At 38.6% G+C, this 20,054-nt stretch overlaps 1 protein-coding gene across 2 annotated transcripts in view; it reads left to right on the top strand.

Annotated features, from left to right (window-relative positions):
• The first annotated feature begins 6,800 nt into the window (after positions 1–6,800).
• Positions 6,801–20,054, top strand: part of atp1a2a (ATPase Na+/K+ transporting subunit alpha 2a) — a 69,500-nt gene continuing 56,246 nt past the window's right edge. Inside the window, exons 1-7 of one of the 2 annotated variants that reach the window (XM_047367042.1) lie at positions 6,801–6,827; positions 8,610–8,684; positions 12,208–12,267; positions 13,046–13,249; positions 16,081–16,194; positions 16,620–16,754; positions 19,642–19,759. In XM_047367042.1, coding sequence (XP_047222998.1) covers positions 6,816–6,827; positions 8,610–8,684; positions 12,208–12,267; positions 13,046–13,249; positions 16,081–16,194; positions 16,620–16,754; positions 19,642–19,759 — 718 coding nt within the window. In that variant the 5' untranslated portion in view covers positions 6,801–6,815. Of the gene's footprint in view, positions 6,828–8,537; positions 8,685–12,207; positions 12,268–13,045; positions 13,250–16,080; positions 16,195–16,619; positions 16,755–19,641; positions 19,760–20,054 lie in introns of those variants that run through there. The other variant, XM_047367041.1, reaches the window with a different exon arrangement.

The raw sequence follows: 20,054 nt of genomic DNA, 5'->3' as shown, positions 1-20,054 counted from the left end.
TTCAGTGTTTGTCTTATATCACAAAATATTCAATTGAAACACATTGAAGCTAGTGGTTTTCAATGTGAAAAACGTGTAGACAGTGTATGCCACATGACTGTGCTTACAGCTGGTAGGAGAATAAAACTCATGGGCAAAATAGCCATAACTTTATGAGCAATTTTGATCCAGTTGCTTGCACTAATAGGAACATTTTAGGGGGTAAAATCTGTGCTTTCAATGCTGGACATGGATACCCAGGTGTTTTGCTTTTAATGAAAAAAAAAGATTTATAGTTTAACCTGAATAAGTTCTTCTCATTGTGCCCTTTGCGGCTAAACTATCTAAATTATGAAAAAAAATAAAACATGGACAAAAAAAAAAACTAAATTATGTTAAACTGTGAAAAAATCCTCGGCAGCCATTCACAACCTTTTCACATTTTTGCAAAATGACAAAATGAGATATAATTTTCATAAAGACTTAATTTTTGTCTGACCTAACGAGCAGGTGGGGTTCAGTGAACATACATGACCTTTTCAGAAGTGCTCTGCTTCAAATTCAGGCGCAGTGCAGTCGCAGATTTTAACTGATGCACCTGCTCAGCTGCACCGTCTGAATGACCAGCTGGTGGGGGGATAATGCACTGCAAAGCTTTTTTTTCTTTACTGATTTTTTTCAGCAGAGAAAAAGGAGTTACATCCCTTGAAGTGGCAAAATGTGCTTATTTTTTTGGAAGGTTTTTCTTAGTGTTTCTTGATTAAGCCTGATTAGGTATAAAATCATGCTTTACTTTGTTGCTACTTTGTTTGAAACTGAAATTTACTGCATACCCAGCAGAAGATGTAGTCTGCTGCAATGTGTTTTGCAAATATCCAAACCTGGTTAGATTATTAGATTTCATATTTTGGCACAAGGGGCTGGTCCAAGGTTTAGTTCATAGGTTATATCTGATCCAAAATGTTTGACAAAGTCATGTTTACATTAAATTTGGACCAGACTTTATGTTGTCCTTCTGAACTGGCCCAAGGTTTAATGTCAAGCTGAGCAGAATTGAATCCGTTTCCAGGTTGCTCACCATCCACCTTAGGAATTCTAGCATCCTTTTCTTTTCTCTTTCTTTGCCTATGCTTAGTTCTTTCAACAACTGAATACTTAATTCAATGAATTTTCCAGACTGTAGAGGATCTTTCTCGCTTTTTATAGAAATGTGCTGTTTGGGAAAGACAATCAACACAAACTTTTATTTCACTTCACTTACTTTCAGAAAACAAAGTCTTAATCAGCATGGGTTATTTTATTGAGAAGACAATCTGGATAGTCTCACCCACTTGAAAACATGATTAAAATAAAACACATATGCTCGCCAGGCATTTTATTAGGTACACGCTGCTAGTACCTGGTTTACCTTCAGTAGATCCTTAATCCTTCATGGCATACAGTAGATTCAACAATGTGTTGGAAACAATCCTCATAGACTTTGGTCTATACAAATTTTGCTGAAAGTTGCCATCAGTAAATGGGTACAGGTGGACACAAAAGGATGGACATGAACAGCAACAATAGTCAGGTAAGCTGTGGTGTTTAAATATTTTGTCCCACCAATTGTCTTCACCACCACAAGTTAAACAAGGAGCAAAAAAGCAAACACAGATCTTAGATTTTTGTGAGTTAAAATATGCATATAAAATATGTTGAAGCCCAATGGTGAAAACCCTCATACCGACTATATATGGAAAATGAAGTTTCTAAATGCTGCTTGCACAAAACCAGTGTGAAAGAGGCTTTCATTTTTATCATTAGCATGGAGCAAAACCTGCAAAAAATGTTTTTGTTTGCTTGTTTTTTGTTTTTGATTTCTTTCAAAATATACCAAAACAGTGTGCTGTCGAGTCCTGTGAAATCATGCTAAAGGATGGTGTGAGGAAATCTAAGTAATCTGTGCCACATGTCCTGATGCCAAGCAGCACTTTTCCGCTCTCAGTGTCAATTACCATTTCAACAGAAAGACGACCACAAATCTATGTTACCTAGATATTCATACTGGGAGCATACCTACAGGTGTAAGCAGTTTCACCTGTTATCCTATGAAGGAACATTAAGTTGGAAGGGATGACGGGGGGGTTGACATATGAGCTGCATTAGCGGGGAAAAGCATTGCTGGGGTTATTCTGTGCTCTAATCTACACCTAGTTAGCAGCAGTTTGTTTACAATCACTCCATTGTAATTATTCAGTTAATAAACAACTAATAAGGCGAATCTTATTAGATTTGTTCTCATAAATGACAGAATTGATGAGCATGCTGGAAAACCCGTACTGTTTCGTATATAGACATGTATCAGTAAATGTAAATGATTACCGGTACTTAAAATTATAAAGAAGTGACAAGATATAAAAGCAACTACAGGAAATTAATGTCTCTTCATAACAATGATAAAAAGGTCATATCATCTCACATAATAGCCAAAATAATAAAAAATGACTCAGAACATACCAATCTGGGTCACCCAAGTGGTCAGCTGCTCAGTCAGCTTAATCTTCCCGTTATTGTAACTCTTACATGTATTGCTGCACAAAAATGTGTCCCAAGGCCTTGAAATTCTACATATATTGAAAAGATACGCATAGAGGTGAGGTGAGAACTTTAAATAATACTCAGTTGCTACTGATGGACCCAAAGTGTGCCAAGAAAATATCCCCCACACCTTTAAACTGCTATCAGCAACCTGAACCCTCTAACCATTCTATATGCACATTCTCATCTGACCATTGCCAACTGCAAGGCCACTTACTTGATATGCTGTCTTTTTCTGACCTTTCGCTTTAAATTCAAGATAGTTGGTGTGTAAATCCCATGGATCAGGAGTTTCTGAAACACACTTCAACCCGTCTGCTACTAACAACCATGTCACATTCACAGTTCCTTAAGTCCCATTTCTTCCCTATTCTGATGCTCGGTTTGAACTGCAGCAACTCGCCTTTACCCCCTCCTTAACTGTAGATGCCAAACTGCACTGAGTTGCGCTTTGTGATTGGTTTATTCGCTATTTGCATTAACAAGCAATTCTACAGGTGCACCTGATAAAGGTTTGGTGATTGTATTGTATGAAGCAAACAAAAGAGAATATGAACAAATTATAATAATGATTGAAGAGTTATTATGCAGGGAGAAATGACATCCTGTAGCAATCTTTGGGACAAAAGAACCAAACAAGCATGACTAAAGATACTCTGTTGTTTAATTAGCATGTCATGTGGAGGTTTGCAGTATTGCCTGTTATGTTGAGCAGCTTGTGGAACATTATTCTTTCTGCAGTCAGCTGTAGGGCTTTTGTGGCAGTCTGTAAAAACGAGCCAGCCTTCTTAATCTGCTTATTCCATTTCTTTAAGTCACTGGCTCTGATATGTTCGCTCCAGCAGATGGGCTTCAAAGAAAATGGCACTACTTACAAAATATAGACAACATGTTGCCGCAAATGTTGAATTAATTAAGTTTTATCAAGAAGCTAGATGTGCTCTGATCCTTTTTTTTAGGTGATCACAACAGACTTTAACTGGCTGTAGTCTATCTTCTATGTACAACTCACATTAATGATTAGGTTATTCTCCTTACACTATACCACAGATTCTCCTTGCTTGTATTTTATTTATATGGTCCTTTGTACATAAAATAACCTGAGATGTGATGTTTCAAAGTAAAGTTACTCTAAAACATTTCCTGGTAGGATGACAGTCAAACTGGTAAATGTAAACGTCTTCGCTTGTTAAATGTGATCAATTCATGAGGGGTTTCACAAAAGGCCTTCATTCTGCATGCTTTTAAGCTATTGTCTCTGTTCAGCAGCACAAAAACATTAGGAAATTGACATGCCAATCCAAATACCAAATTTTGGTACCACTTTCAGACTTGTACTATTGGACTGTGTTGGGTGGAACAATAGGGGTCAAAAACTAGTTCAGACATGAAAAAAGGATAAAGACTTACTTGACTAATACTTTTGCAGTTTAAAGATAATAATCTTTACTAACTTCAAGGTACAACAGTCACTGTTGGCATCAAATACAAATTTTAGATGTATTTTTAAGAAATAATGAAAGCACGCACTTTCAGCAGCCCAGGGTAATAAGGGTTTGATCTCCTACAAACAAGTCAGCATCATGGCTCCCAAAGATTAGGTATGTGCACATGTGGCACAGATCAATCAGTCAATCAATTGCAGATCCTCGTGACCTGAACTCATTATGGTCATTAAGCACATATCTCCAGAGAATTAATTTTCTTCCTTTCCTAACCTCTCATCCTCCAAGGACAAGACTAAAGAGCTGTCAAAGGATGTCAGGGACCAGATCCTAGATCGGCACAACTCTGGAAGGTGATACAAGACCATCAGCAAGAGGTTTTATGAGAAGTTGATAGCTGGTGTTTCAGTTATTGGGAAAAAAGGGATAGGAAACCTCCTCAGCCTGGAGGTTCATGCAAAATCTGACCTCATGAAGAGAGGATGGTCATGAGTAAGGTGAAAAATCAGGCCACAAGTCCCCATGAGGAGCTTGTTAATGATCAAATTGCAGCTGGGACCAGTCATGAAGAACAAAAATTGTAACACACTATAAATCTTATAGGAGCCAATGTAAATGACCTGTCTCAGTTTGTTAGCAAACATCTAACCGATTCAGAGAAGCTTTGAAGGAAGATGTGCTCAGATGAGACCAAAATTGGGTTCTTTTGGATCAAATCATTTTATCGTGAACAGAAATCTTGGAACCTTCCTTTTTTCCCACATTGAGAACGATGAAGATGGGTCTTCCAGCATGACAAACACAGAAAATATACCATCAAAGCAGCAAAGGAGTGACTAAAGAAGAAGCCTATTGAGATCATGGAGAGGCCCGGCCAGTTTCTCGACCTCGATCTTACAGAAAATCTGTGTAGAAACCTGAATCTTTGAGCAGCAAAGAAACCCAAGGGACTCACAGTTTCTGTACAGAGGACTGGGCCAAAACCATTCCTCAAATGTATATGAATTTGATGACAAACTACAAGAAATATCCTACTTTTGTGGTTGCCAATAAGTCAGGTTTTGGTGTGGATTGAAAACTTATTTCACTCATTAAAATTCAAGTTCATTTTTCCTTTCATGTCTTGCTTTTTTATATTTTTGGAGGGGACATTTTTTGATATTATATTTCTCTCATTTTAAATGAAACTACCCTAATATATAATTAAACTCTTTGGGTTCCCCTCTTAATCATTGATGTCAGTTATTCCACAGCCACGGGTGTATAAAATCAAGCGCATAGGCATGCAGACTGCTTCTACAAACATTTGTGAAGGAATGCTTTGCTCAGGAGGTGAGTGAATTCCAGCATGGTACTGCGATAAGAGCCCACCAAAGCAATAAGAAATTTTCCTGCTACTAATTACTCCAGTCAACTGTGTATTATAACAAAATGGAAGCAGTTAGGAATGACAACAGCTCAGTTAGGAATGGTAGGCAGTGGGGTCAGCAGATGCTAAGGGGCATAATGTGCAGAGGTCAGCAACTTTCTGTGAAGTCTTTGGTACCAGATCTCAAAAGTTCATGTGGACTTCCAAATACCTCAAGAACAGTGCATGGAGAGGTGGGTTTCCACGGCCAAGAAGCTGCATCCGAGGTTTACATCATCAAGTGCAATGCCGTGTCAGATGAAGTGGTGTAGAGCACGCCATCACTGGACTCTTGAGCAAGGCAGACATTTTCTCTAGACTGATCAATGGTTCTCTGTCTGGTGTTCCAAGGGATGAGTCTGGGTTTAGTAGTTGCCAGGAGAAGCATATTTTGTCTGACATTTTGTCAAGTGTAAAGTTTGGTGTAGAGTAGATTATGTTGTGCTGCAAAAGAATAAGATGTCACTTAAGTCCATGTGGGTAATGGTAACTGACCCAAAACCTTTGGCAATAGAGTGTATTTGAATTGCTTTTGCAAAACTCTTCATGACAAAGTTTATTTTTTTCGGTTGAGCTCCAAACATTTAGGAAAACACTGAAACAAGACCAAAAACGTATGTGAGGAAAATGGTACAGGATACTGAAGTAGGCACTTTATTTAGGATTAGTCATATTGCTATGTAGGAAGAACTCGAGCACAAAATCAACCTTCAAAGTAATTGGCAACTAGAGAGGAGATATTTGGAGCTTATTTTGCACAGGATCACTAGCTGCATCTGTTGTGTGAACACGGGGGTTGTGACCTGCCTTATGTCGGGAAAGGTGTCAGACTGTGAGCTAATCGAGGCGTTGTACTGGCTTTGAATTCAAGCTGGAGACTCAATGAAAACTGGATTCAGCAGCACAGCTTACTGCGTCTCATCTATTTGGACAACAGACACTAGGATTGCATCAGAATCCCAACAGCTGAACACTCTGCTGCCTCCTCATTATAAACCTCAGGGCCTCTTATCGATCCCTCATTATCATGTTTATTGTAAATACTGTATATGTTATGTAGAGAGCAAGGTTTCATTTGTAGCGCTGACAGCAGTGATTGATGAGCTGTTGTTAACCAAGGGGCCGTGTGTGGGAATATTAAGCAGGTGGGAAAGCATTTGCTGATGAGGGTAGTGAGTGGAGAGAAACCCTGGGAACCGTGTGGGGCGGGGATGTGTAGCTCGGGTTACCTAGAGAGAAGGGAACATTGAGGGAGGGAATGGGATATTTGGTGTGGTGTGGGGTGCCAGGCCCAAAAAAAGCCACCACCAGTGTGTTCTGCACGTGTTGGTCGGGAGATCTCAACAGAGGCCAGACCCCTGAGCTTGTTCTTTACAATATAACCTATAGACGTCTGGACACCAAGTATGGGCAGAGGGGTAAGTCCCAATTCTTTCTTTCATGTTTCAATATATCAAAGCACTTGTTTCTGAACCAGATGGATGTTTTCACATATTATCACATTACAATCACACATTCCTGTGTATTTATTTGGATTTTTTGGGTAATAGACGAACACAAACTAGAGGATAATTGTGAGGTGGAGGGGAGAAGGACATATGGTGTCCAGGATGTTTTTATACAATTAAAAGTTTAAAAATGTGGCGTGTAGTTGCTTTCAGCCCACCTGGGTCAATGGTTTGTATGACCACCTATTATGGACTTAGAGCTGCAACTCTTTTGAGGTCTCTACTTTGCACATATAGAAACTGAACTTTTGCCCCTTCATCTTTGCAAAATAGCTCCAGCTCTGTCAAATTGAATGAAAACAATCTGTGAATAAAAGTTCTCAAGTACAGCCACAGATTTCGAGTTGGATTTAGGTCTGGACTTTGATTGGGCCATTGTAACACATGCATGTGCTTTGATCTATGCCGTTCCAATGTAGTCTAGGCTGTACTTTTTGGGCCGTCGTCCTACTACAAGATAAACCTCTGTTCCAGCTTTAAGTCTTTTGCAGCCTCTGACAGATTTTCTTCCAGGATTGCTCCGTATTTAACTCAATCTATCTTCCTATTAACTCTGATCAGCTAGGTTCCCTATTGAAACATACACATCCCCACAGTATGATGCAGTCACCACCATAATTTACCATGGGGATAGTGTGATCAGGGTAAAGTCCCATTCATGGCTTGTGACAAGCTGCAAACTGGACTTTTTATGACTTTCTTCAGTTCATACTGCCATAAAGATCAGATTTGTGAAGGAGTGCACTCTTTTAGTTTCTCCCACCTGAGCTGTGGACCTCTGCAGGTCCTTCAGAGTTACTATGGGCCTCTTGGCTGCTTTTCTGATGTATATAATTTCCTGGCCAGATGTTTAAAAGATTTATTATTTTTTTATAAACCTAACCTTGCTTGAAACTTCTCCATAACTTTCTTCCTGAGTTGTCTGCTGGGTTCCTTAGTCTTCACTAACTTTATTAAGGGGTAGGAGAGTAAAGAGGGCTGGATACAAATGTAAGTTTGTGTCTGTAGCATGACAAAATGTAAGAAAATTCAAGGCATGTCAATACCTTTGCAAGGTTCTGATGTATGTTGTGATCCTAACATGTTTAAGGGGAATGAAATCTCTGAGCATTCTTTAGATAAAAAAACTCAAGGTGATGGCCCTCCTCCCCAATAAGTTTTGTTCCTCCTCGCTTGCTGTTTATCTGTGTTATTTTGTAATTTTCCCTGTATTCTCTCCATCAGGCCTCATTCCATTTAGCTTTATGGGAGGACAGCCTGGTAATCTTCCTCGCGCACAGTGGGGGGAAATTGCTATGCCAAACACATTTCACACTCTCCACCGCCTCTTTGGCTCTTTTTTTGATTAGTTTTTCACCGTGTCACTCACGTGCACACTCTGCTCTCACATTCTCGCGGCATATCCCTCCTTCACTGGTGCACTGACATGCACATGTGCTGCTAAGCGGAGACTGACAGCGGCAGATGATTTCCATGATGCACCATTCTTCCAACTGTTCACAACACACACACATACACACACACATGAAGAACTTCGACTGTGACAAAAAAAATCTCCTCCATATTCAGTGAATAGTGCTAAGAGATTGAAATGAACCAGCATACACAAGCCCATTGTACTTGTAATATACTGCTATGAATGTAAATGTCTTTAGTTTAGGCTGCTGTTTTTATATTTCTGTTTTTCCACAGTGGGGTGCTGAGAGGGGAGGGAAGAAGAAGAAGAAGGAAAGGGACTTGGAAGAGCTGAAGAAGGAGGTGGCCTTGGTGAGAAAAACATTCTGTCCCTGTGCCGTGATTAATTTCAACTCCGCTGCTCCCAAATGATCCCCAAATGGCGTTAGGCTGTAGACACTAGATTATTTAACAAGGCTATAAATGAAAACAAAATGTGAATCCAACCTGCTCAATTCAGTCGGCTGCAGACGAACCCCAATGCCAGCCTGTTTCTCTTCTGTCTGCTCAACCTCCCTCTGGCTGCTCCTCTTTGTACTCAGAAAGACTGAATACTTTGTGGGCCATTAGCAGTCTGGTGCTGGGTTTTTGCCGTTTGCAGAGCTGTATGTATTTGAGGTGCTGTCAGAATGCCACCAAGCGATGCCCATGAAAACTGGGTTAAGTTTTACTTCTCGCACTATGTGTATAAAAATAACTCTTGTCATTTATAAAGTAGGCCTGCACCTGATTAAAGGAGAAAAATCCCTTTGAAACTGTCCACAGTGAATTTTGTGATTGTCAGATTTTACTCTCATCACTGCCCAACCTGCTTCTTTATTTACTTCTTCCCTTTTCTGTTGTTTTTACACAGTAAACCCCTTTAATCACCTCTAGCTATTGGTGGATCAATACTGGCTATAGCCCAATTTAAATAAAACCTAAATGTTTTGAGAACACAGGGTGGTTCAGCTGATTTGTGGCCAAATTACTTGCCGTCAACTGAGGTAGCTCTTAGTAAAGAAATATTTATAAGACCTCCAAAGAGGGCAAGATTAAATGTTTTTTGGTTTAATGCCCTTAAATGACTTAAAAATATATATCAGTTCTTTTAAAATGTTATTACCAACAAAACAATTCCAATACGGAAGCACCCATCATAAAACTGACTCATTCTCCGCATTAAAACCCACCTGGTAAAGAGAAACAAAACAAACATTTAGTGGCAGCGGCCTTTTTATTGATGCGTTGACAAGGCACCAAGCTGACTTTCTGGCTATGGAAAATCATACTGGTTTATTAGTGAGTTTTTCTGCAATCCGTTAAAAGCCATTAGAAAATTTATAGGAGTGTGGCAGTAAGGAGCCAGTATTATTACCTGACAAAAACAGCAGTCAGTGTGATCTTAATGTGGTGAAATTGAGAAGTTCTGAAGCAGGACCCATTCATCAAATTCTCCCAGAATTTTGAGTGAAAGCTGTATAAATGTTTGGTAGCATGACAAAAAGAACCCCATACTGTCCTGGAACTTAGAGGTTACTTTCCAGAACTTAAAGGCTACTTTCCAGAGTTTACTATGTATTTTCTGGAAATCACTAGGTTAAAAACAGACTAAAAATCTCATTCAGTTCTAGAACTTAAATGTTACTTTTCTTGGAACTTTCTTGGTGCTTACTGGCTACTGTCCCAGAATTTACTGAGTACTTTCAAGAACCGGGCTGTATTATGAGGTGATTTATAATTGGGTACTCTACCAAACTTACCAGGTACTCTACCTGGAACTATCATGTAACGTATAGGGTGCAAAAAAAAAAAAAAGCAGTAAGTTCTGGAAAAATAACTGGTTCCATAAAAATACTATGAAGGTAAGTTCTGGAAAGTAAATGGTAGGCTATGGGAACGTTACAGAAAGTACACAGTAAGTCCCTTAAAGCAACTACCATGTTCTGGGAAGGTTCCGGGCATTTCTCCGTCTCTTCACAGTTTTTGACTAAGCTGGCTACGTAACCATAGGTCAAAGCATTCTCAGTAAGGAGAATCAGAGGGAGGACTTGTGCCTGAATCAAGCTAATAGAGTGACTGAAAACTTGATTTATGTTTTACACTTCGTCACTTTTCAAATAGAGAGTTGTTTAAGTTTTCACAAAATATTTTGTGTAGCTACTTCAACTGTGTAATGTGTAGCTCCCTAAATATGCTGCTTCTGATAACTATAGTCCATCAGGAGTTTCTCCACTTTCAAAGCTCTGCAAAGTACTTTAACAAAATTCAGATTTTGTTTAGGCACATTAGTTTACAAAATCTGTACTGTAATTTAAAGACATTGCACTGTTGGTTAGAACCTCTGAATAGTTTCTTTGCATACTTAATCTTTTCTTGAATATGACGAGGAAAAAAAAGAAAATTAGAAGTAGCACAAATTCTCGAATATTCTTTCAGTTCTTCCAAGAGCTGGCTCAGACAGGGTTTATGCAAACCCAAATGTGTAGCAACAACTTCAGGCCTGGTTGAACCCTAGGCCTTTTGTTTAAGTCAGGTATAAAACAGAGGGAAGGGCATTTTATCAGTAGCAGCTCCCCACAAAGACTGGAGTGTCACATGACCAGATCCTGCCTGTCTGCCATGTGGAAAATTTACTTTATGACGGCTAATCATGCCAGATTGAAACGTGATTAAATGTCACCAGATTGAGATGTGCTCTGTTTAAATTAACAAAAGAAAAAAAAAATTATATTCATAGTTTATATAAATATAAACGCTACTTACAAAGTGTTTGTTATACTGACTGAAGTGTAGTAACTGTGTGGCTGGTTAGCCACGTTCTAATTAAAAAGAGAGATTTTAAATTCAGTTCAGGAATGAATGATGCATATTTAGTCTTGCCAAACATAATTAAATGTAGACGTTTAAATCCTTTCCTAGGTGTGACCTCAGATTGAGATGTTAACTAAGATGTGCAGCAAACATTTAGATATTAGACATCGTTTTACTTCAGAAGGCAATTTTGACGATGGACCTGCTGATGTCAGACTTAACCATCAAAGGAGTTATTGAACAGCCTCTGTGCGACTGTATAATAACTAATCCACACAAACATTCAGACAGGCAAAATATCTGTTTAAATTGATTTTTCACACTTAATATTCAGGTTAAATCGGCTTTCTTTGCCTAAATTCTACAAAATATAACATTATTTTCATTATTCACTCACTCTCTCGCTCTTCCTGGATACAAACACCCTTTTCATCAAAAGAGGACAGGATTTAAATTATTTCCAAAAATGATAACAATCAGTGAAAAACAGCAATATACTGCCAAGAACAAAATGCTATTTTGACCCATTCTCCAGCTGTGCTTTCAGATAAACAAAAATGTCCCTTTGACTTTGTAAACATGTGACTCATTCTGGATTAGAATACGTTCACAAAACAAAATCATTGTACAGAAGTGTACATTTCTGTACATTTGGAGAGTTTGCCATATAAACGATATTATAAGCCATCATGAATGCAGCAGACATACATTTACAGAAAACAAAGCTCAGGCATTCAGCACAATGAGATGCAGTGGGATCGGACATCTCTGACCTCTCTGAATTGTCATGAGAAATTAATAATTTAATGGAATCCCCTGAACCTGGTTGGAATCCAAGAATAAAGCATTTTTCAGTAAGATGGGGCAGATGTAGAGCACTGCTTTTCTTCCAGCAGCCATACAACTTCAGATCACATAGTATATAACATTGAATGACTCCTTATAGAATCATAACTAGTTTCTATTTCACGGTTTGCCAAATACAGACTCTGTTTGTGTTCACATGAAGCACAAGTTACAAAGAAATATTTTATCCTTGCAGGATGACCATAGAATATCCATGGATGAATTGGGAAAACGCTATGGAGTGGACCTGACACGGGTAACAGCACACGCACGCAAGCTCACACAAACATTCTGTATTTCACTGACACACAAGCACACCGTAAAGAGTTGCTATAATATCCCATAAAGATGTAATCTGTGCTTGCCTTCCCTGGAAGGTAACATCCAAACTGAGACCAAGCGTTTCTTTGGTAGACTTAGACCCACAACAGCGTGCCCGGCTCACCTGGGCCCTCCTTCATCTTTAATCCCTTGCACACACAAACAAACTTGCATTCTATGAAGCAAAAAAAAAATTGTACAATCACTACACAGACAGATACAAAGACATCACCAAGTCTTTTTGCTGTAGCCACATTTGCTGTTGCCGTTAAGGTTGATATTGCAGCGTTGCAGGTGAAGTGAAGCAGATTTGATCTTGCTTAGACTATGGAAAAATAGATAAATAAGGACCACAGGTAATTGTTCAGGCAGCAGTAATGTCACACTTGCTGAATTCAGTGTGAGTAGCTAAAAAATATAATACAATGTTAGTATTCCTCTTATTTACAGTATATATAGAGATTTTATGTAAATCAGACCATGACTTTTGAATAAAATGTTCAATAAAGTCCCAGCTAAGCAACTCTTACAGGAAGAGTCACGTAGTTTATTGTGCTTATTGCGTTAAATAGGCCAGGCAGGAATACTTAATGTTCTGCAGCTGAAGCAGTGAAATTGCCTTTAAGCCATGGTAAAAACTGGGCCGTTATGTTGTAAAAAGATATCCATTGCAAGCAAAAGGACATTCATCCCTAAAAATTGCTCTCCCTCAGGGCCTGACCAATGCCAGAGCTGCAGAGATTCTGGCCAGGGACGGTCCAAACGCTCTGACTCCTCCCCCCACAACCCCAGAGTGGGTCAAGTTCTGCCGTCAGCTGTTCGGTGGTTTCTCCATCCTGCTGTGGATCGGTGCTGTCCTCTGCTTCCTGGCTTACAGCATCCAGGCGGGCCTGGAGGACGAGCCAGCTAATGACAATGTGAGAAAATAAATGTAAAAGCATGCAAGCAATGGTGGAAACATGTAACACATCGTACACACTGTTGGGGAGAGACACAGTTCTGCAAAAGCATACACCCTGTTTACAGATCTACTGAGGCCAACTTCAGGTGGTAATTTCTGATTTAGTTTTATAGTTCTATGAAGATCTGACGGATGAAAAACTATTTTCAGTTGCTTTATTTTTCAGGCCATCTGCAATGATAACATGCAATACACATCAATCAGTCATAATATTATGACCACTGTCAAGGGAACTTAATAACACTAATTATCTCCTTATCAAGGCGCTCTTGTGGGATGTTCCTGGTCTGCAGGGGTTACATCTGCCAAATGGGGTCCAAGGAAGGAACAGTGGGCCATTGATGCTTGTAGGAAGCAAAGGCTGGCCCATGCAGTAAAACAGATGAGCTACGATAACTCAATCTCACTAGGTTAATGCTGGTTAAGAGAGGAAGGTTTTACCAGAGATGTCGAAAATAATTATTTTTTTTACTAGTTTTTCATGCCCTCATCGTAACAAAGATCAGCTCCAGAGATTTTCATTAGGTCCAATAGAGGACACAAGTTTACTAAAACGAACCAGGAGAAGCCACACTAATGGCTCTACATTAAAAATATCATTTTTATTCTACTTTAAGAGCCTAAAAATAAAGAAAAAAAGCAAAAAATAGCCCCAAACATAAATGCAGTCTCTTTTCATAGTAAATCTACAGATTATTTTATTTTTATTTTATTGTTTAAGTTGCCTGTAATGTAAAAACTGCCCCTATTTCCTTCCTCCCCCCTCAGTCAGTGATGTAACAAAATAGCCAACGTTACTGGCACTGCCATGGAAAATTACTCATATCAACCACGAAGCAAATAAAGCCATCGCCACCCGTGCTGCACCTTATGGCTGTGAGTCATTATGCAATCATCATTCAGCTCTGACTATACTCTAGTCAGTATCAAAACCTTGCATAACAAACAGTAGATACAGCCGTGCTCACTCACGATAAACTTAATCTCCCTGCGATTAAATCTTTGCGTTCAGCTCTGAGTGTGCACGGCCAGATGCTCTGGTGAGCTGCTTTAAAGCCCCCACTGGCTGCAGCTTTGACACCTTGTAAAATTCAAACAGTTATTTAAGATGAAAATCAACTCCCCACAGAGCCTCACACAAGCCTATTGTCAGATAAAAGCTTATTATTTTGTGATAAAAGTATTTTGACATTTTCTGGTTTGTACTCAAATTGGATAATTATTTGCACAGTTATAAAATTCATGTTTGGATGTTTGCATATATGTCTTTCGTACTTCATGTTTTTGTGTTCAAACTCACCTGCTGGGACAGGTGTAGCAGCTGCACAGCAGGTGGGCGAGAGCAGCTTTCCTCCCCAGCAAGAAGGGAAAAAAGAAGGGAAATCTGCAAACACCACGTGGGACAGAACAGAAGCAGAACACTAAGTTTGTGGCAAATGCTAAGAGTAACGAGAGATTTTCTGAGAAGATCTATTTTCTGGTTCCGAACATTTTGCACATCCACAGTAAAAAAAAATGTCTTTCAAGTGTGACACACAAAATATTGTGTTGTTGCACTCAAATAAAAGCAGAATCTTAGACAAAGCAAACTTCTCATGGTTTAAGACTTTTATTTTCCAGCAGTCCAAGGCAGAGAGTGCACCAGCTGGAGATGCTTTCATTCAGAGTGACTGGCTGTCTTGTTTGCATCAGTGAGAGATGAACCCATAGAAACTTTTTTTGCTGCATAGCTGAAAATAGATACCAAAAGCAAAACAAAAATACACTGGAATATATCTTTGAAAATGATATATGACTACAAAGCAACACTCACTCTCTTGGTGGCCCAACAGATCACTGTTTCACACAGATGCTCTCTTGGACTAAAACTGAATGTCAAAATGACAAGAATTTAGTTCTATATATGCTTGAACTTCTGTAATTACAGTGTCTTGCACAAATATGCATACCCCTTTGAAGTAAAATGTATTTTTCTTAAATTTTATGACAACATACAAATTTGTGAAGTGGAAGGAAAATGATACATTGTTATTACATTTTATTTAAAACAAATCTGAAAATATGGGCTTTCAATTCTTTCAGGTCTCTTTTAACCTCAAACACCTAAATAAAAAGGTTCAACTTGCAGTTTTCCACAGGCCATGTAGGGCACACAGTAAATTAGAACAAGGTACTCAGATGAGACCTAAACTGAACTTTTTGGCCTACATGCAAACAGCTTTGTGTAGCAGAAAACCTACCTGCACATCACCTGAACACACCACCCTCATGCTGATGTGGTGGGCTCTGCAGATGCTTTTCCTCACCAGGGCATCTCAATCCTGGAAGAAAAATTAATAAGAACCTGCAGAACACCTGAACGTGGTGCAGAGATCCACCTTTTAACAGGACAACAGCCAGAGCTAAGATCGAACAATTCAGAGGCACATTGATGTGTTCAAATGATGCAGTCAAAAGGGTGGAATCTGAATACACAAAACCTGTTTAAAAGTTTTAATAGTAAAAAAAAAGGCTGAACCATGTATTATTTATCTTCTACTTCAAAACTACATTCTGTTTGTCTAAAATTCCCATATAATATAAATTTCGGGTGTTGATGTGACACACTCTGGTAATGATCAAGGGGTATGAACACTTTTGCAAAGCTTTCTGTCAGATTGCTCTTTAGCATTAAGTACTAAACAGTTTGAAGATGGTTTCTATGGTCAGACATGCCTGAAATGAAGTAAATTAAGTGGGTAAAGACACTATGTACCCCATGTGATGCAGTTCTGTTCTTCTTTTTAGCTATATCTGGGCGTGGTGCTGGCTGCCGTGGTGATCATCACGGGTTGTTTCTCCTACTTCCAAGAGGCCAAGAGCTCTCGAATCATGGAATCCTTTAAGAAAATGGTGCCACAGGTACAGCGATGCATTAGGTGGTAGTCTCAGAGCTTTCTGAATCAATAATCTATCCCTCATGTAGGGCTTACACACTCACTTGAGTGGAAACCTAATAAGCTTGCACAAAGGAAAATAAATGTTTGAGCCAGCTCTGGATTGTGAGTGTGTTTGCATAAAAACTCCCCTCTCGTTATCCACCTCCAGCACTTCGATTGCCTCCTTCTTTAATCTATTTATGCTCTTTTCCTTCCCTTCTTGTGCCTTTTTCCCTTACCTATCTTTTCCGTCTTCCTTCTTTTCTTCTATATCAGCTTTTAATATACTACTACACCCTCTGGCTGCTCTTTTTTTACATCTCACCCCTCATCTTAATAAATCATCTCTCAGTGCAAAATTCCCTCTCTCCTCCTGACAGTATCTCTTCATCTTTATCTCCATGCCAGCAAGCAATGGTTATTCGCGAGGGGGAGAAGATGCAGATCAACGCAGAACATGTGGCCTTAGGAGACCTGGTAGAGATTAAAGGTGGAGACCGGGTTCCCGCTGACCTTCGAGTGATCTCTTCCAGTGGATGCAAGGTAAAGGACTGAATCTAGGTCAAACCACATGGGGCTTTAAGATTTCACTGAGATCATAGCTTAAAGTAGAATACCAGCAATACAAGTGGTATGATGGTGTCGTTCAAACGTAAACTGGGTCTGTTGTTTAAAGGTTCATTTTACAAAATCCCAGGTTTAACAATTTAACTTGAGTGGATGTTTAGTCAGGAAGTGGTTTGAGATTCTCAGTTATAAATAGCACACTTTTTCAGTATCGTAATTGCAGAGATTTCACCCTCGGACAGAACCTTTGCAGACGGCCTTCAACACATAGAAGCCTTAGCCAAAATAATCTTTTGTCCTGCAGAAAATGTTGTGTTCTGCTAGTTTAGAACTCCGTGACCTTTTAAAATGAATGCATCCTTGTTTTTTTTCTCCTTGGAATATACATGTTGGTAGCCTTGATGAAGTGCCTTCAAGCAGTGATATATGTTATCTAGTGTTTTGAAACTCTTGCTACCTAAGAACAAGGTTTGAAATAAAGTACTAAATTGTATTTCTGCTCGGATTCTATAATTTGCCACCAACACACGCTTTCCTATTCTAGTGAGATGATTGCTGCCTGATGATGTCACAAGGGGTCACTTATTTAAGCTGTCTAGCAGAGACTCTGCCATTAAGTAAGAAACACAAAGAACCAAAAAAGGACCTGTTACTTATTAAAATCTTGGTAAACCTTGATCCAGGTGACTGATGAAAAACAGTTCAGCAGTTGTCTTCTTAAAGTGTCAGACAAACTTTATTCTTTGAAGATATTTGATGAAACCATCTGGCATTTTAATTATAAGATCAGAGTAACTAAATATGAAGGAAAAAGATTCACATAAGTAATGTAAGTGCTTATAGCATTATTATCTTATTAATAACTTATTGATTTCTCAGTTTTCAAGAATAACTGTCGTCCACATCCATTAAACCCCTGAAAGAGCAATACTGTGCTGCTTTATTAGTATGTTGGATGCATTTGATTTTGCCAAAACAATCTTTTCATGTTCCAATCAGGGTATTTGGGACATTTAGACTTTGTCAAGGACTGGGTGCAGCGGTGGCGCAAGGGTTAAACGCAGGGGTTAAAACTCCTGGCTCAGGCGACCTTTGCTGCATGTCTTTCCCTTCTCTCCATCCCTTTCCTGTCAGCTTACTGTCTGAAAAATATGAAAAAAATGCCTACTAGTGCTATGATTTTCTTATAGACTAATCAAAGTAAATGTGGTTAAGTGACTCAAATAAATGTCATCTACCAGAAGGAGGTTGCTCATTTTAGTTTGAGGTCATGATCTGTTGTATTGCACAAGAGTTATCTGGCTGAAAATGATGATAGGAGCCACAGGTAATAGAAATAGATGGTAACATAAAAACCTGAAAAATAATGTACAATTGATGATTATATTTTACATGGGAGTTGTTATTCTAATAATTGTTTTCATTATTTCATCAGAATACTTCCCACACATATAAGAAAATGTTAAGTGGATGGGATGTTTGCTCTCAAGAAAATAATTAAAAATGCTCTGTAATGAAAACAGGATGCATAATGACAGCATTATTGTAAAAGCCACTTGTGGATGTATGTCAGTCAAGCAAATGTTCTTCAGTCCAATGTCCTACGTTATGTCAAAAGAAAAGGAATACAAACCATAATAAGAAGGCAAGTTCACAAACCAAGGTCATCACAGTATTACTAGTCTAGTTACTGTGGGGACAATTTCTATATTCTTGTTTCATTCAGATATATGAACAGTTTTAGCAAAAAATGGATACAAGATAGACTTTTCACAAATTGATTGTGACACGTCCTCAGCATCTTTATTGCAAATGATTCCCATGGTCTAGTGAGAATATTAGTAGTTTTATTAGTTTTTCTGATATTTGGTCATAAACCAAAAGTCTATCTGTAAATCTGGTCTCATGAATAATACAGAGGCCATAGATTTTATGGTGATCTGTTAAAAGTTTTGTCAGTACATGAACTTTTTGTAATCATTAACACTTCAGTGCTCTATTTAATGCTTTTGGGTAACTGACAAAAAGCTGGGATTGGAATCTCACTGCTGCCATAAGTATTTAATAATAAAATCTTTGAACAACATTTTTTCATGAAACACTTGTGAGGTGAAAACGTTTTAAATTTTTCAGTCAAAAATATGCACTTTGATTCTTAAATGGAGATTTCTCAAGTGGGGTTTCTTTCTTTTTATCCTACCAGTGATCAATAGCTTTACAAGCAGAGGTTTTGTTTGGTTCTCTTTTTCCAACTTTTAACCAGTTTTTGATACTGAAGCCTTTTTTGAGAGGCATTTATGATGTTTTTATTTGGATAAATCCCATTTGCTCTTCTGTATGTATTTTTGATTTCTCCATAGAAATGTTACAGTAAAATAATTAATTATTTTATTGTAGTAGATTAATCTCATGCTGATAAAGCTCAAACATTTAATAGAGTGCTTAAGTGGGACCCTGAACATTGACAAAACAAGAAAATAAAACATTTAAGTAGGGCAGATGTGTATTTGAACTTGCAGTTTAGACAGGAATCTGCAGTCAGATAAATAATTAAAACATTTAAAAGAACTGCGAGTATGGCAAAAAAAAAGGCTGAAACTGGAACCAGTTTATCTTGCATATGCAGAGTGGCGAGGATAGGTAAAAAACTCTGCAGTTATCACTAATATATATAAATATATATGGTGCTGTATGGTATATTATTGAACAAAATGTTAACAATATAGTAAAAACAAAAATTCTTGCTATTTATAGCATTGCCATTTCAATGTCTATTCAGTCATTCGCACCACTTTTCCCTCTTCTAATTACATCTGTGTCGGTGGATAACATTTTCTCCATCTTTCCCCTTTTTCTTGTGAAGGTGGACAATTCGTCCCTGACGGGAGAATCTGAGCCTCAAACTCGCTCCCCTGAGTCAACACATGACAATCCTCTGGAGACCCGCAGCATCTGTTTCTTTTCCACCAACTGTGTCGAGGGTCAGTAGGCCAAATCCGGTCAAGATTGTCTCTTATCTCTACTAGATGCTTGTTTTCAAGCCATGTGGTGCAAAACATTATTATGACTTACTACCCAGTGGTGAATTTGTTTGAGCTAGGCCACCATCCCTTCATGCTAGATCTGGTGTGCATCCCGTGGAAGGGAGTGAAGGAACTGATATTTAATGGAACAAGATGGGGTATGGGGATTATATCTAGAATCTAAGCTACTCAAACTTAGCTGGTTAGGTTTAACCTTTGTTAATGTCCCAGTTAAATCTTTAAATAACCAGCA

Source organism: Girardinichthys multiradiatus, chromosome 6 (assembly GCF_021462225.1).
Source record: "Girardinichthys multiradiatus isolate DD_20200921_A chromosome 6, DD_fGirMul_XY1, whole genome shotgun sequence".
Classification (NCBI taxonomy): domain Eukaryota; kingdom Metazoa; phylum Chordata; class Actinopteri; order Cyprinodontiformes; family Goodeidae; genus Girardinichthys; species Girardinichthys multiradiatus.
This window is presented reverse-complemented; position numbering and strand designations above follow the sequence as displayed.